The sequence below is a fragment of the Cryptomeria japonica genome, chromosome 7 (genome assembly GCF_030272615.1).
Source record: "Cryptomeria japonica chromosome 7, Sugi_1.0, whole genome shotgun sequence".
Taxonomy (NCBI): domain Eukaryota; kingdom Viridiplantae; phylum Streptophyta; class Pinopsida; order Cupressales; family Cupressaceae; genus Cryptomeria; species Cryptomeria japonica.
In genome coordinates this window covers 200,738,317-200,755,899 of record NC_081411.1, presented here as the reverse complement: position 1 = coordinate 200,755,899, position 17,583 = coordinate 200,738,317, and the positions used below count along the sequence as shown (strand labels likewise).

At 36.6% G+C, this 17,583-nt stretch overlaps 1 protein-coding gene across 1 annotated transcript in view; it reads right to left on the bottom strand.

Moving 5' to 3' along the window:
- Window positions 1–256: 256 nt before the first annotated feature.
- Window positions 257–17,583, bottom strand: part of LOC131078253 (UPF0481 protein At3g47200-like) — a 249,428-nt gene continuing 232,101 nt past the window's right edge. Inside the window, exon 6 of the mRNA XM_058015913.1 lies at window positions 257–2,396. Within this exon, the coding sequence (XP_057871896.1) occupies window positions 560–2,374 (1,815 nt within the window). The 5' untranslated portion in view covers window positions 2,375–2,396 and the 3' untranslated portion in view covers window positions 257–559. The remainder of the gene's footprint in view (window positions 2,397–17,583) is intronic.

Here is a 17,583-nt window from a genome sequence, read left to right as displayed (position 1 = left end):
TCATAAAAATAAATAAATAAATATGAAAATATTATTGAAAATTTTAAATAAAAAATATTTAAATTTTATATAGTAGCTTCCTGTTTTGTATATATAATCCAAGTAAAATGTAAGGATAAAGGAGACTCAAAGAAAACTGACATTCTAGTCCTAACAAAGGTTCACGCATAAAACTTTTCATACAATAATTTTAAATAAATTGTGCAACAGGCTGCAAAGCTAATAGGAAAAAAAAAGGTTCCCAAACAATCCACGTATCGCATATATCACTTGTTGCTACAATAGACAAATAAAAAATTCAAAGATAAACGACTAGCATTTACCCCTCCCTACAAAGAAATGCCATGCCTATCTTATTGTTGCATGCAGACCATGCAACTAGTTGTATATGTAATACAAGCTAAAAGTAAAGATAAAAGAAACTGAAAGAAAACTGACATTTTAGTCCTAACAAAGGTTCACCCATAAAACTTGCATCCAATAATTATGAGCATACAAGCATTCAAATAATGCTTCTATGCCACAGGTATTTAGTGAACATCTTAATAACAAATCAGGTTTACTTCTTACCTGAATTCAGTGTTTGAATAAAAGTCATAACCAGAAGAGCTGTGGCCGCCAGAATGGAGACAACATACCATGGCTTTGAAAAATGTTCATGCTGAAACTGGCTGATCCACACCTTCCATTGGCTCTTATAATGATCTCGCGCTTTTTCCATCACCAACTCAAAATCTTTAATTGAACTAAATATGATTCCGTCACAAAGACCGTTGATCATACGGGCTGTATCCTCATCACTACCGACCCAGCTCTGAATAATTCGAGCTTTACGAAGTAGAGAAACATCTCTCTCGGAATCAATTAAATCATCTAAGAGGCGTATAAAATGTGAAATTATCGTCTTTTCTGGGGACCACGAGCACATTTGACAGTCTTCATAAGCCATCAAGTTCCGCAAACTTATTTCTGTGCTATCCATTACTACGATTCGAGGGAAAGAAAGCATAGCCTTTCCAAACCTTCTCTTTTGAAATCCCAAATTGCCTGGCACAAATTTGATACCAGCCTTGTGCAATAATTCGGCACAAGGAGTAGACCTACTATCATCGAGAGTTTCACAATGTGAGGCAGCTCTGCTATCCCGAGAAGGAAGTGCTGGGGAAGGAATGATGCTGGGTAGTTGCATCCAACCACGTAGTCCCACATTTGTCAACCAGCTACACCGTCCATGATCAGGTTCACCAGCAGTACCTGATTCTACATTTGAATTTCTCACACTGTCAATACTTGATTCTGTATTTGGATTTGTTAACAATTCGGCACATGGAGTAGACCTGCTATTATCGAGAGATTCGACATCTGAGCTAGATCTTCTTTCAATAAGAGGATTTTCTCGGTAAGAATTGCTGCTGGGTCGTTGCATCCAACCAGGTAGTCCCACATTCCTAAACCACCCGCACAGTCCATGGTTAGGTTCACCAGCAGTACCTGATTCTGCATTTGGATTTGTCCTACTAGCAATAACTGATTCTGCATTTGGATTTGTCCCTCTAGCAATAACTGATTCTGTATTTGGATTTGTTAACATATCCTTAATCAGCATTCTATTCAAATCTAATAGATGGCATGGCGGTGGTTGAGTCGATATAAGTGCCTTCAATTTTTTAAAACCGTCACGATAGGATAATGGAAAGAGCGGAAATCCGTTGAAGTCAATGAACCCACTCAACAGGTCAGCTAACTCTGTTGTTGCACGCTCATAGGTTCCATATTCTAACTGTAGTAGAGTTATGAGAATAAATAAAGGAATTTGGTTTTCCAATTTCTTAATATCATCAAGGATAGCACGAAACATCGAATTTTCTTTTGAACCTGTTTGAAAAATAAGACTGAAATAGTTGTCATCCCATTTTCTCAAAAATTCCAGAATAAAGCAAGCATCCATTGCAAACATCCAAGATAATGTTTCTCCGTCCATATTGATTGGTTCTTCATAGCACTCTCTAATTTTAGGGTCTAACCTTTGAATCTCTCCAATCAATTTTGCCACATCCTTTGTACCCAATCTTATCAACATTCTATTAACTGCTTCCAATTTATGTTCATCCATCCTAGATAATTCATGATTAGCCTTGTGATGGTACGGCCCAAATGACACAACTAAAGGAATATAAACTTCTGGTTTATATTTTGTTATTGATTTAGACACTCTATATATGCAAACCTTTTCTGACACACGCCACATTTGAGAAAAATTCTTGAATGTGCTCTTTATATTGGTAAGCCAAGTTTGCTCTCCACCTTTTCCATCACCATAATGTTTTTTTCCCCCTTTGTGGCTGCTACTACTTGGGATATCTATTTGAGCCATTTCCGAACTTTCAACCAAGTCTCTGTATCACACATTACAACCAATTGTTAGAGACAAACGAAAACTAAAACCTTCAGATTTGAAATCAATCATATGCTTAAAAGGACAATTATCACTCAATATTGAATAAATAAATGAAAGAGTCATTTACAATTGTATAATGTTTTGGTTATGCTTCAAAGTGGCGTTTGCCCATGTGACTGAATAACATCTACATGCATAATTTTTACGTTAGTTATTTAGAAAACAATATAAGTTGGACTGTTAAAACACAATTAAAATTAAATGACAACTTTAACCCGTTATGATGACCATTAGAAATTTTATTAATTATATAATATATTATATTAGAAGTTCCTTTCGTTGTTCTTTTTATTCTTCCAACTATTTATGTTTAAATGTTAGATTTGACTAATATAATTATATAATTAATTTTATATAATAAAAAATAAAAATATATTTAAAGAACAAATAAATTTTTATTTTATTCATTTAAAATTATAAATTTATTAAATATTTTTTGTTACTTTAGAATTAATTTTAAATTTTTTTAATTACTACTCTAATATTTATTTTGCAATCATGAAAGCCATGGTGACCAAAATGACAATTAATATAAAGAATGATAAAATTTCTTCACATTAATTAATTTAATATTCATTATAAATATGTTCTAGAGTTCTATATCCATTTAACTAATATAAAGTAAATTATAAGTATCTCTTATAATTAAGGATATAAATATTTAATAAAAATAATAGTCATACAATTTTTATGTAAATTAAATTTATTTTTCAATATGTTTAATATTTCTTTTAGAGAGTAAATTTATCTCAATAGATTTATGCCAAAAATATTAACAATAATATTTAATTTAATGTCAAAATAATACATAAGGCTAGCGATGTAGAGTATACGTATAGCTAGAGGTGGATCATCTTGGCCAATGTCGCCTACAAGATTATTGCCAAGGCTTTTACTACAAAGCTATATCATTTTCTCCCATTTATTGTTTCATTTGGAAAAACTAGATTCATCAAGTGCAAGCATATTCTTGATGACATCATTGTTGTATGTGAAGGAATTGAATATACTAATTATTCTCAACAAAAGACGATCTATTGAAATTTTGATTTTACAACAGTACATGAATACCTTGAGTAGAACTTAATCCATTTTATACTTCAAGATTTGGGCCTTGGATAAAAGTTAGTAATGCTTCTTGCATATTCAATTAACTTCCTATCAGACTTTTTGCTCCATGCAAGACATGATAGGGTAATAAATATTTCCTTGCTCCTTACATGTTGTAGCTAAAGGCTTTGGATAAACTTTTTAGGTTGGAAAAGGTATCTCAATATCGCATCATAGTGTAATGCAGTTGAGACCATATGTAATATCCCCACACTTTATACCATGGCAATCCAGCACCGCAATTTTGTGAAATCTCTAAAAGAGACAAAATTGCGAAGGTATATTGGAAGACCACTATTATTGATGGGTCAAGTATGATGCTTAGCAAGGTCCATCGTTCAGGAATAATAATCATATAGTAAACAATCACGATCAAAGTCCATATTGGGCACTCTAAGGAGACTCGGAGATAGCTTTCTACTCAGTGCCGGATTTCATTCTCAGTGGCTCGATTGTAATATTAACTTAATTAATCATACTCCGTAATCAAAATAATATGATTCGCACTCGAAGTGGAGACAACGTATTCCTATATCGACAAGAAGCTGCCAGTTGCGGATCGTAACTTCAATCGTAACTTAGAACGGAGATATCTGTTGAGAGATTCCGACCGCTAAATACGCTACACGTATACATCAGATAAGACTATCGTGTAAGCTCTAATGAATACGGATCGACTAAGAATTATACGAGATGGATAAATGTCGATTTGTCAACACCAACTACGAATAATTCCTAGAAGCGACGGATATGTCAAAGTAATGCCACCTATCATTCGTGAGGCCATGAAGAGCATCGATATCAGTCAAATACGATTGAATATAAAAATAATTTCGGATTATTAACCCTCGACATCCATTCACCGCATAAGTGAATAAAATAAAGCTATTGCATCGACTGCGTAAGACATCGATTAAGCTTATGTCGATTAGGACAAAAGGGCGGATAAGAAGATTAGCGATTACCATACATATATATAAGGGACCAATCCATAATTGTTAGGAGGGAGTCATTAAAGTAATTATCATTAACTGAAGGAATTGTTAATGATGAAGGAGGAGACGTATCTATACCGCATGTCTCTTCATTTCATAAAGTGCATATAAGAAGTCATTCGATCTGACCATCCTAGTGGGGGAATAGACTTTCCTTTTCTTTTACTTGTTCTCTGGGATATGCCAGATTCAGAGTCAATAGCCTGAATGAATTACGGGTGTAAGTGTGTACAGCATACATCCGATTTTCTTATTCCAGTGGGAAAAGGTTGAAGGAAGTATTATGCTATTTTATTTATCTGATGGTTAAGGCAGCCTAGTACAGGGGAAGATTCCTCCTCACAAGTTTGAATTAGTTGGTTACACAGATTCAGATTAGGTTGGTTCAGTGGATGATAGGAAATCTACATCTCGTTATGTTTTTTTTTTGGCTCTGGAGTTGTATCCTGGAGTAATAAGAAACAGGCAACAATGGCTCTTTCTTCAGCAGAAGCAGAATACATGGCAGCTTCATCAGCAAGTTCTCATGCGGTATGGATAAAAAGGATATTGTCAGATCTATATTTTGTTCCTGAGCATCCAACCACCATCTATTGTGATGACCAAGAATCCAGTGCTAACAATAGCACTATTGGAAATAGTAGACCTTGTTCACTGTAAGTAGAAACCTAACAAGAGGAGTACAAAATTTATCTCTCTTTACCAATCGATTTCTACAAAGATTTCCTTTGACTCACCAGATAGTGTGATTTATAGAGAATGTTGATCGAGAATCTGCAACCAACATTAAGGGATAAATTGGCCCTTAATCATTATTCAAACTTCACCAATTTATGTTTTGCACTCATTGATTACTAGCACACAATGACTCAATTTGAAGAATCTTTTTCAATCTCATGTTGAAACTATTAGAGTTGTGTCATCTAGAGGAGGTTCTAAAAAGAATAAGGTTGTACAAAATGTCATTACAGTCCCTCAAGCTACTGAGTGGTCCACACAGGATCTACAATAGAATCAAGTCTTCAAAAAGTTATCTAAGCATAATGTAGAATCTTATAACCCTTCCTGAGATTATACCACTACCTGACAATAGACCAAAACCTTCATGGTATGATGGTTCTAAATTTTGTCAGAACCATCATTCGTCCGAGCATGATACCAAGCATTGTATTCCTCTTAGACATTTAGTCCAAGTTTATATAGACAATGGTGCCATTCGAGTTGGTGATTGCAACCATAAATATAACAAGTCTATTGATAAAACCAACTGTAAGATTCAAATATACGATGATCCTCTCCCACCTCCCTCATCAAACTTCATCGTTGCATGACTAGATGAGTTGACTGGTAACCCGTTTATCAATATGGTCACTATCACCTTGATCTCACCCCCTAGCTAAAGGAAAAAAACTATGACATATATTTTTCACCTCTGTATGATCCTTAGACTAGGGAGCCTACCCTATTTTACATCCTAGCTAAGATAAATGAGTGTTGTGCCTTTGTTTGCACACATGATGGGTTCTTTGTTTCTCCTCTAGGTAACACCACGTTAATGGTACTCGAAGGACCCAAGGCAGTGTTGATTGCCTTTCTGGTTATTCCTAAATTAGAACTATTTTGAGTTAAGCTAGGTATCTTGTGGTTGATCACCATGAAAGTAATACCTTTGGTTGTGAATAAATGCTTGAATTTTCTCTCATGAGCAAACACTACATTTCATCCAAGATACCAGATTCCAACCACTGATTACGTGTGGAGGCTTTTTCTTGGATCATTTTTGGCATACTCTAGTTGGACCTATGCTTCCCTATGCAGATCTACTATATAAAGCATATTATAAGTACAAAACAAGGGAGTTGGCCTCTAGATCAGTCCAACCTACAATTTCATTATCTCCTCCTCAATCAGTTTTTCCTATTAATTTCCTATCTGTTCTTGTACTGTAGTGGGTTGTATCTTTTGTCCCTTCTTTATTGAAGGCTAAGGATAGGCTTGTTCCTCAGAGTAGACGTCCTCATCCACCTCAAACTACACAGCCTTTAGCAGTGTTCATTTTCTTCGACAACACCTAGTGTAGGCAACTCGTGTTGTCCAAGGCTACAACTCGCCCTCCCGTTGACCTTCTGATCATAACTAATATCCCTCATCCTCCCTAGTATGGTAAGGGTAGGTGTTCACCTCAAATGCACTCATCACTCCTGGCTCCTACATCATAGCCTCTATCAATATCTCCTATTCCTCTGACTTCTACTAGAGAAAAATAAGAAATGATTCTCATGATTGTGAATATAGGACCCATTTTAGTAGCACCTCCTACACCATTAATTGCAACTTCTTCTCTACAATTGATGGATTCGGAGGCCTCTCCCATGAAGCACTACTTTTTTGAGCCTCTTCAAACTTCCAAAACCAACTTGTGCATGTGTTTAAGTGTCATCTACGAGTGATGGCTAGGATCATGAGGTCAACTTGAAGGCTGCGAGTCAGTCATCACTGTATATCCTTTCTATAATTGTTTATGTGCTTGCTCCCACTCCTGTTTCACTTACTCCATCTTTTAATTTGCTTCCATCCCCTCTAGAGACTATGGTTGATGAGCCTCACCCCAAAAAGGTACATGTCTTTATCTCTCCCTCATTGGAGCCATCCTTTATCAGTACCTTACTTGATACTCCTTTGTTCTCCTGACCTATTGACATGTTAGTGTAGCATCCTAAATTGTACTTGCCTACAATTTTGTCCTCCCTCACACCCTCTATTTGGTGTTTATCCCTTGAAGCCTAATTGAATCTCTGATTCTTCTCATACCATGTATCAAAATCAAATTTTCACTATCTCCATTTCTCTCCCTTTAGTCTTGGGACCCTAATTTCTAGGACTAGGGCACTGGGTGACATGGTCCTCTAAAAACGGCACCATTTTGGGGCCTCATAACAGTAACATGATCTGAGCAGGAAGCTAGATCCCATGTCACCTTGTGTTAGAAAATTAATGATATAACAATGACAGGGATATCTGAAGTAGAGATGAAAGTAAGACCATCTGTTCCTGACAACCTATATAATTGGCAAGTGTTTCAAGATGATGTCGATCTGCTGAACTTCTTACAGTGTGTTGATCATTATCAAATTCAAGCTATCAATTTCAATGACTTGTGCAAAAAACTGAAGGTAAAGAAACTTTATTTGGACATGAAATCATACAACTGGAGTACATGTGGGTAAAATGCCAAATGATTTAATCAGGAACCTTGAAAGGGAAGAGGCCAAGGTTTTGAGAGACAGAAGCAAGATGACTTGGGAAGCCTTCAAGTGGAAAAGAGCAAGGGGGATGGTGGATGGAGAGCTACTTGGAAACCTCCAAGATCCTTTGGAGATAGCCAAAAAACTACTCCAGCATGAGGTAGAAATTATGCATAGAGTTCCCCCCCAGTTCCTCCATTTTGTCAACACTAGAAAAGATAGTAAGCCATTGGCTCACATGTCACCACAGTCAACTGTTGATAGCATCCCTGCTGACTCCCCTAGAGAAGATTATCCCCCTGGTTTTGAAACAGAGGTAGATGTGGAAACTGGTGAATTTAATATTAAGGATGTAGTTGATATAAGGATGACAGAGCATGAAGACTTTGTTGCAGATGACGGATTCGCTTCCTCAAGAGAATTCCTTTCATTCCTATACCAGTACAAAGGGGCTCATGTGAGACGATGTATGGCTGGGAGACCAGAAGAAGAGCAGATGAGAAGACTGCAAGATGAGATAGATGCTCTCATGAAAGATATGACTCCTGAGAAGGGGAGGAAAATATTAAAGGAGGCTGGTGTTATAATCTTTTCAGGTTGGGATATTAATTCAGCACTTTTGTTCAATGGATTCTTGAAGAAGCAAGACCTAAATCAACAGGTATTGCCTCAAGAGATAGATAAATTATTCGTAGGCTCAGGATATGATCCTGATAAAAAGGCTCTCTTACAATGGGCACTGTACCCAAGAGGAAAAAGACCAATTATTGTGGATATTGAAGAAACTTTTGGACACCTTATGATCCATCAGGTAAGAAAGCCTGACCCTAGGGTCACTGCAAAATTAAACTTGGATGTAGCCAAACTGAATTTAGATCAAACAGAGCTCTTGGTCAGGGAAAACGTTACCTATAAGGGTTTATATGAAAAGGGTAAAGAGGAGAATCAAAGGCTACAAGCAAAGATATTGCAGCTTGAAACAGGAACTCCTTTAAATGAATATGCTTCATATCCCGCAGGACAAAGCTTGGATGATGTCTCTGATGTTCTGTATTGGAAATAGCAAGCAGAAAAGGCTACCAAACAGCTGAGTAATATTCAACAAAAGAAGGATAAATTGGTTAAAGATATTGTCGAACACAGATTCAACACCATGCTCATGCATGTTGAAAATTATTGGAGGGTGTATACTGGAACCATAAAGGCATTAAGAGAGCATGAAAGGTTAAAAGAACGATTGCATGAAGTAATAAACAATATTGATGTAATGACGCCAGAGGAGAAAACAGAAGGGACATTGTATATGGAAAATCATGTTAAATTCAAAGATGTTTTAAAGAGAGATCTTCAAGAACTGGATGATGGGAGCCCTATTGGAATGCCCTCGATTTATAAAGAGGGGGAGCTAGTACCTATGGAGGCATGGCGGAATGAACTTATAAATGTCAAGGATTAGGCTCTGTCAAGATTGGATCGAAACAAAGATATGGCCCCCACCATCAACCAGATGATATTCGAATACCTCTCATAAGGAGAAGAATTAAAGAAGCGGAGCGTAAAGATCAAGACTTTTAAAGAAGATGATTACATTCATCATTTAGGGATACTTAATCTCTTTTTACTTAAGTTTGTTAGGAGTGTTCAAATTGACAATTAGTATTTCGAAAAGACATGTCTTTTCGTAGATAGCACTTGCTCTCATATAAATATGAGAGAGATTTCTTGTAATAAGGGTCGAGAAAAAAAATGAAGGATGATGGTAATGTATGTCAGCTGGAAAGCTTCATGTTACACAAATTTTGACAGATACGTAATATAATCAGTTGTCTTTTCTTTGCATATGTGTTGTGGATTATTTCATTTGGTGTTGGCATTTGCTTGTGATATTATCTAAAGGAGATAAGGTTATTCATATTCTTTGAGTGAAATTCATGTTGTATGTTATAAAGTTGAAATAAAAGTTCTGCTTGTGAATTATAATTGTTCTTCGCAGTACTTACTTGGGTGGTCCCTTAAAGGTAGGGTTAAATTCATTCAAGCAACTTATCATATAAGCATTCAATCGATCTCATAAGAAATAGTAACTGACAGATCCACAAAGGGGTGGGTTTAAAAACTATCTCACAAGATCACATAATAAGTCCTCAAGAAATATAAAGACTCTGTAGCCCAAATAGCAAAGAAGGCACTGGCCACTTACAAATTACAATTTAACACCATACCCATCACATTCTATTTTAATAGGAATAGTTGAGTAGGAAACACAGGGTAAGTTGGTAATAGTGTATACATTTAAAATCCTAAGTATAAAGATCGAATAGCTTCTACAACAACAATCTTGAACTCATCTGCTATATCTCCGTCCTAGGAACTTATGCCATTCTGAGATAGGAGGGATCCAGATTAAGATACTGAATCTGCTATAAAAAGCATTCGTTGAAGAGACAACTAGTGAGTAGGTATACCCGCCTAGGTCCTGCAGAGCCTAAAGTGAGAGAGTTAGTAACAAAATAGGTTCACTCTATATGTTGGCCAAGTCAATTGGAGGGTTTGATCATAGGAGTTGACATTTCCTTAGAACCTATCCAATCTGTTGATTTGAGACCCAACAAATTGGCGACTCTGCTGGGGAAGAATTATTAAGACTCTGTTGTTGGAGAGAACTCAGAAGAAAGAAATAACTTATGTCCTCTCAAGGAGAGAGGTGGCGGCTCTGAAATAAGAAAGAAGAATATCTATGGACGGAAGGAGATCAGTCACGAAAGGACAGCCTTTATCACAGTTAGACTTCTCTCAACAAAAGAATAAAAATGAAAAGGAATCCATGAATGAATTCATGAGAGAAAGGTACAATCAGTATAAGTATGAAAACAACCAACATTCACCTTTAAGTGAATAGGATAAAGCAACTGCTTCAAGTCCAGTGAATGAGGATTTGGTTGCAGCATATAGAGCCCAAAAGGGCCAATATCAAATTCCCCCTGGTTTTGAATGTCATGAAGCACAATCCAAATAACACGCATCAACTTCATTGGGATCAAGTATGACTGATCCTGCGGATAGATTTGCAAATTTAACTAAAAAGATGATGGAGGCAGCTGCTGAAATAAGAGATTCTGGAAGGACTCAGGAATGTTTGGAGCTATGTGCTAAATTAGGCATACATGTTGGTGAGGATGACTTTAATCAAGATGTAAACAATTACAGGAAAAGATGTGCTCAGACAGATCAGGGAGTGAGTAAAACAAAGAATGATGATTTTAAGACTTATGAGAACCCCTTGTTCAGTAACAAAAGGAACGATCATGTGCAACCGAATGCACCACCAGTCCAGCAAAACTTGCATAATAACTTTGCTTCTCATAACCAGTTTCCACCTCAAGGTCAATTTTATAACCAATGTCCACCCCCTGATCAATTTCAATATCAATACTAGAATCAACACCCTTTTCCTTATCAAAATCAAGTGCCCTTATATGATAACATGAACCAAAACTTTAGGAATCCCCATGGGGGACAGGGGCTAATGAATATGGAATGAATGAGGCAGTTTGATTTCTCAGGCATGATGGTATACTCGTATCCTATCCCAAATGAAATTAGGACTGCAATACCAAGGTTCACTAGAAGTAATGCAATTACAGGGGAGGCTCATTATAAGGCTTTTGATGTAGTGATAGAGGATTTTGGTTTACCATATGAAGATGTTAAGATCGGGTTATTCATGCAGTCATTAACAGAAGATGTAAGAGATTGGTTTAGAACATTGCCTGATGCATCTATTAGAAGTCTTGTGGAATTCAAAAGCTTATTCCTTGAACAGTATGGAGACCACAACAGTCCTGAATTTGCTTTGCATGAGATCATTAGCATCAAGAAGGAGCAGAATGAATCAGTGGTAGATTTTAACAAAAGATTCAACAGGGTTCTAAACAAAATTCCCAATAGGATGAAGCCAGTTCCTGAGGTAAGCATTTTGTATTACATCAATGCTTATGATAGTAAAACAAACTATGAGTTGAGAACTAGAAATCCTAGAGACCTCTGAGATGTTATGAAAACTGCCATTATTATAGAAAATAATAGGAAGGCCGCTGGTAAGGTGGGAAAGAGAGAAGATGCAAGGCTATATAATCCTAAAGCACCCAAAGCTAACAAGGATGAAGATAAGCTTGACAAAGTTTTAAATGCTCTAAAGGATCTATCTATCAGGGTAAACAAAATAGAGAAGCAGCAATATTATCGTCCTGAAAGGCCTAGGTTGCATGACTTGCCCTATAACACTACATGGAAAGATGGGAAACCAGTAGACAGGAACCACAAAGATAACCAACAAGTCCCAGATCCCTTAAAACGAACAGTAAACTACGCTCAAGATGATGACATGTGGTGCTATGCCACATGCTCCTTCTTTGTGTGTTGTAGCAAGAGGATTGCAGGAGGAAGAGAATGGCCATGAGGAGCAAATGGGTGACCCAACTATTAACATGATATCCTTTGCAGAAGAAGGAGGACCAGATCCCATGAACATTGATCAATACTCTGTGTTACCCGTAACCACCAACATAGGGGAAGGTGGTAAGCTCAGAATCCCCACTGAGGAAGAAAAAAGAAGAATTACAGCGTATGCCATTGCACAAGCAAAAAGGACTTATGATTTGAGAAATAGAATGGTGAATCCGGAGCAAGGTAAACCTACTAGTCTTTTTATAAAAGAAACTGACGAGACACTCAAGCAAACAAACAAAGCAACTAAGACTAAGGAGGTTGTACCAAAGAATAATAAAAGGGGTCTTAATGTTCAAAAGGAAGAAATAGCAAAATTTCCTTCAGCACAACACTCTACTTCATTTGATATTTCAAATGCATTAACACAATTAAAAGTTTATGTTCCATTAATGGAAATAATGAAGTTTCCTGAATACAAAGAAAAAACTTTGGAGATGATTGCAGGTATCCAAGAAGAAAAGGTAAATGAACAGAAACAAGAGGTTTCAAAAGGTGACAATAATGAACAAATGGCCCCAGTTATATATTTAGGGTCTACTATAACCAAAAACCCAACACAGGTAGACCCATTTTATCTCACTTTGGTGATAAACAATAAGAAGATAAAGAATTGTATGATCGACTCAAGAGGAGCTATAAATGTTATGCCTGTTGGGGTAATGAAAGAGCTTGGATTGGAAGTTGATACAACCTTTGGAAAGTGTTATGCCATGGACAACAGGTCGGTCCCAGTGGTTGGTGTCATGAAGGATGTAGAGTTCAAGTTGGCAGCTTGTCTAGAAGCATCATACAAAATAGATATTACAGTGGTAGATGTTCCTCCAAACTATGGAATATTGTTGTCTAAGCAATGGTCAAATATGATTGGTGGATATGTGCAGTTGGATTTATCATATGCTACAATTCCAATCAATGGATAGAAGGTGAAAATTGATAGAGAACCCCGGTCCACATATATCATAGAAGACATGGAAGAATCAGCAAACCAAATATGCTTTTTACAAACAGATATGGACAATTTCCAAGTGCAATTGACAAAACCTAAGTTTGAAGAGTGGATCCCCATTGAATCATGCCTAACTGAAAAGGAAGACCAAGTATGGAAAATGTTCTTTGATGGGTCTTGTAGCAAGGAAGGAAGTGGGGCTGGAATCCTATTTATTTCACCCACAAGGGAAACCTACAAATATTCTTTCAAGTTGTTATTTGAGTGCATGAATAATATTGCAGAGTATGAAGCTTTACTCACTAGTCTTAACATAGCAGTTAAGCATGGAATTAAATTGCTCAGTGTCTTTGGTGATTCAGAATTGATAGTTTCACAAGTGAAGGAGAAATATGCCTCAAAACACCTGAGATTGAAACAATATAGGAATGTTCTCTGGGATACTATGGAGCTTTTTGATGCTTTTCAAATAAATTGGATAGACAGGTCGAAGAACATCATGGCAGATTTTTTGGCAAATATTGCATTGAAGGATAATGATATAACACTGACTGGGATATCTGAACTAGAGATGAAAGTAAGACCATCTGTTCCTAACAACCTATATAATTGGCAAGTGTTTCAAGATGATGTAGATCTGCTGAACTTCTTACAGTTTGTTGATCATTATCAAATTCAAGCTATCAATTTCAATGACTTTGTGGAAAAAACTGAAGGTAAAGAAACTTTATTTGGACATGAAATCATACAACTGAAGTCAAACAAATTACCAAGAGGCCTAGTAGCATTAGAAAGGACTTTCAATGCTCAGGATGTGATTGAGACTAAAGGATCAACTATTAAAGAAAGTGATGTGGAACAAGTCAATCTAGGAAATGAAGAAACTCCCATAAATGTTTTTATTGGGAAAAGATTAACTCCTGCCATGAGGCAACAACTGATAATATTGCTAAAAAGGTATAAACATGTGTTTGCATGGTCTTATGAAGATCTCAGAGCTTATAGGGAAGATCTTTTTTAGCATAAGATACCACTTAAGCCAGAAGCTAAACCATTCAGACAAAAGCAGAGACCTATTAATCCAACATTGTTACCAAAAATGAGGGAAGAGATCATAAAAATGAAAGATGCAGGAATTATTGAACCCTGCAGATATTCCACATGGGTCTCCAACTTGGTGCCAGTCGGAAAGAAGAATGGGGACATTAGATTGTGTGTGGATTTTAGAAACCTAAACATATTATCTCTAAAGGACAATTATCCATTGCCAAATATGGATAACATGTTGCAGAAGGTGACAAGGTGTGAGTTATTGTCTATGATGGATGGGTTTTTAGGATACAATCAGGTGAAAGTTAAATAAACTAAAAAATATAAGACAGCCTTTACAACTCCATGGGGCACTTATGTCTATGCACGAATGCCATTCAGATTAACTAATGCTGGTGCTACATTTCAGAGGGCAATGGATGTGGCTTTTGCAGAATTGATTGATATAATCATGGTAGTATACCAAGATGACTTAACTGCATACTCAAAGAAAGCTGAGAATCATTGTGAGCACCTTGAAAAGATATTCAAGAAAGCCTTAGAGTATGGGATTTCCTTGAATCCTAAAAAATGCCACTTTGGTGTCGAAGAAGGAAAGTTACTTGGACACATAGTATCCAAGGAAGGGGTGAGAATTGACCCTGAAAGGGTGGCAGTGATCAATGAGATTCCCATTCCCCGGACCATCAACGCTATCCAATCATTCTTGGGACAAATAAATTTTGTAAGAAGGTTTGTTTTAAATTTTGTAGACATAATAAAACCTATAATAAGGATGTTAAAGAAAGGAGCCCAAATAGATTGGACTGAGGAAGCAATCGACTCCTTCATAGCAATCAAAAGAGCAATTTCAGAAGCACCAGTACTGATATCTCCAGATTTTAGCAAGCCTTTTATAATATTCTCATTCGTCTCATGTCACACATTAGTGGCAGTGTTGCTACAGAAGAATCAAGAAGGGTATGAGCAGCCCATTGCATATTTTAGCAAGTCTTTGAGCCCCTCAGAAATAAAATATGAGTTGAATGAAAAGCAAGCTTATGCCTTGGTCAAATCAGTAAAATAGTTTAGACCATACTTAGTAGGGGCTAAAGTTATAGCTTATGTTCCCAATGCAGTAGTGAAAGATATCTTCAGACAAACTAAGGTCACAGGCAAAAGATGTAAATGGATCAACCAAATACAAGAGTTCAACATTGAACTCAGAATTTCACAAGTTATTAAAGGTCAAGGATTGGCCAAACTCATGACAGGAATGGAGATTGAGGAGTCTTGTGTAAATCAAGTTGGGCTGGAGGAAGCCAATTTCAGCATTGAGAATACAGCATGGTACACTGATATCATGTATTACCTTAAGCACTTGAAATGTCCAGATGATATGACTGATAATCAGAAAAGAACTTTAAAGCTGAAATCGGCAAAATATGTGATTGTCAATGGGGACTTGTATTGGAAAAATAGAGATGGGATATTATTATTATGTCTAGATGACTACCAAGCAAAGAAAGTTCTTCAAGAAATGCATGATGGGGTTTGTGGTGGTCATTTTTCGGCTAGGACTACTGCACACAAAATATTGAGAGCAGGATACTTTTGGCCATGTGTTTTCAATGACTCTTACAGATATGTCAGAAAGTGTGAAGCTTGTCAAAAATTTTCAGGCAAAATGAAATATCAAGGGTCACTCCCATTAAGACCAATGCTAGCTGAAGAACCATTTCAGCAATGGGGAATAGATTTCATAGGAGAGATATCAGAAAAGTCCAGTGGAGGACACAAATGGATATTGGTTGCTACAGACTATTTTACCAAGTGGGTAGAGGCAATACCCACTAGACAGGCTACTAGTAAAGTAGTAATAAAATTCATAACAGAGAGCATTATCACTAGATTCAGTGTTCCTGCAAGGATCATCTCAGACAATGGTATGTCCTTTAGGTCTAAGGAATTCAACACTTTTTGTGAAGAAAATGGCATCAAAATATCTCATTCTTCTCCTTACCACCCTCAAGGAAATGGGCAAGCTGAATCAAGCAACAAAAACATCCTAAAGATCATTAAAAAGATGCTAGGACACAACAAGAAGGCATGGGATTCAAAGTTGAGTCTTGCATTATGGGCAAATAGAATAACAGTAAAGAAATCTACGGGAAAGTCTCCATTTGAGTTGTTTTATGGCAAAAAGGCCAGATTGCCTTTGGACAATCTCTTGCCTGTACACAGATTCATGACTCAAGAAGGGATAGATGTTGAGGATCCTTCACAAGAGAGGATAATGCAGTTAGTAGAGCTTGATGAAGTCAGAACAGAGGCTCAGAGGCAGAATATAAAAATTCAAAATCAAATGAAGAGGTTGTATGACAAGAGGACAACAGATAGGAAATTTTATGTGGGTGATTGGGTTCTAATGTGGAATGCCAGGAGTCAGGACAAAGGCAAGCATGCCAAATTTGAGGCCTTATGGATCGGACCATATGTGATTATGGATAAAGGGGGAGAAGACTCTTACTTTCTCCAAAGTGCAACAGGGGAAATCCAAGAATTGCCAGTACATGGACAATTCTTGAAAAATTTCTTTTCTTGATATATTCTATTATATATATAGTAGGTTAGGATCCACTTCCATTGTAAATACCATAACTTGTCAAAATGTATCCTCGCTAACCAGAGATTCTGAATTCTTGAAGACATACACAATATGCCTCCATCCTCAGTCAGAGCCACTATTGAACAATATATTTGAACTTAAAAAATCTTCCCAAAGGCACGAAAGCTAAGAGATCATCGGCCAAAGATATCACGTCGAGCATCGCAAAATGAGTTTCATCGAAATAAAGCATAAAGTAAAATAACTTCGGCAAAATATCTCTTTCGGTAAATGAAATAAACCACTCATCGATATTCAAGTTTCATCGAAAAGCGAAAGGCAAACAAGAGGTGATGTCGAGGAAATAAAATTGCCGAAGAAGCTTAAAAACATCCATCGAAGAACAAATCTTATCAACAACAATTTGTCGATAAGAAACAGAGGGATTTCATCGATAAAAGGTCATCGAAGAAAAAGAATTTCGAAGGGCTCGCGTGAACTTTCACCAAAGCATAAAACTCATCGAAATATGATTTCGATGAAACTCACAAGTAACTCATCGAAAAGGACATCATCGATGAGAAGATGATTTTGAAGAGACTAAGAGATGGTTTTTCGACAAGGGTCATTCACCGATAAGGTGATATCGAGGAAAATGAACTTTCGATGAAAGACTAAAGCGT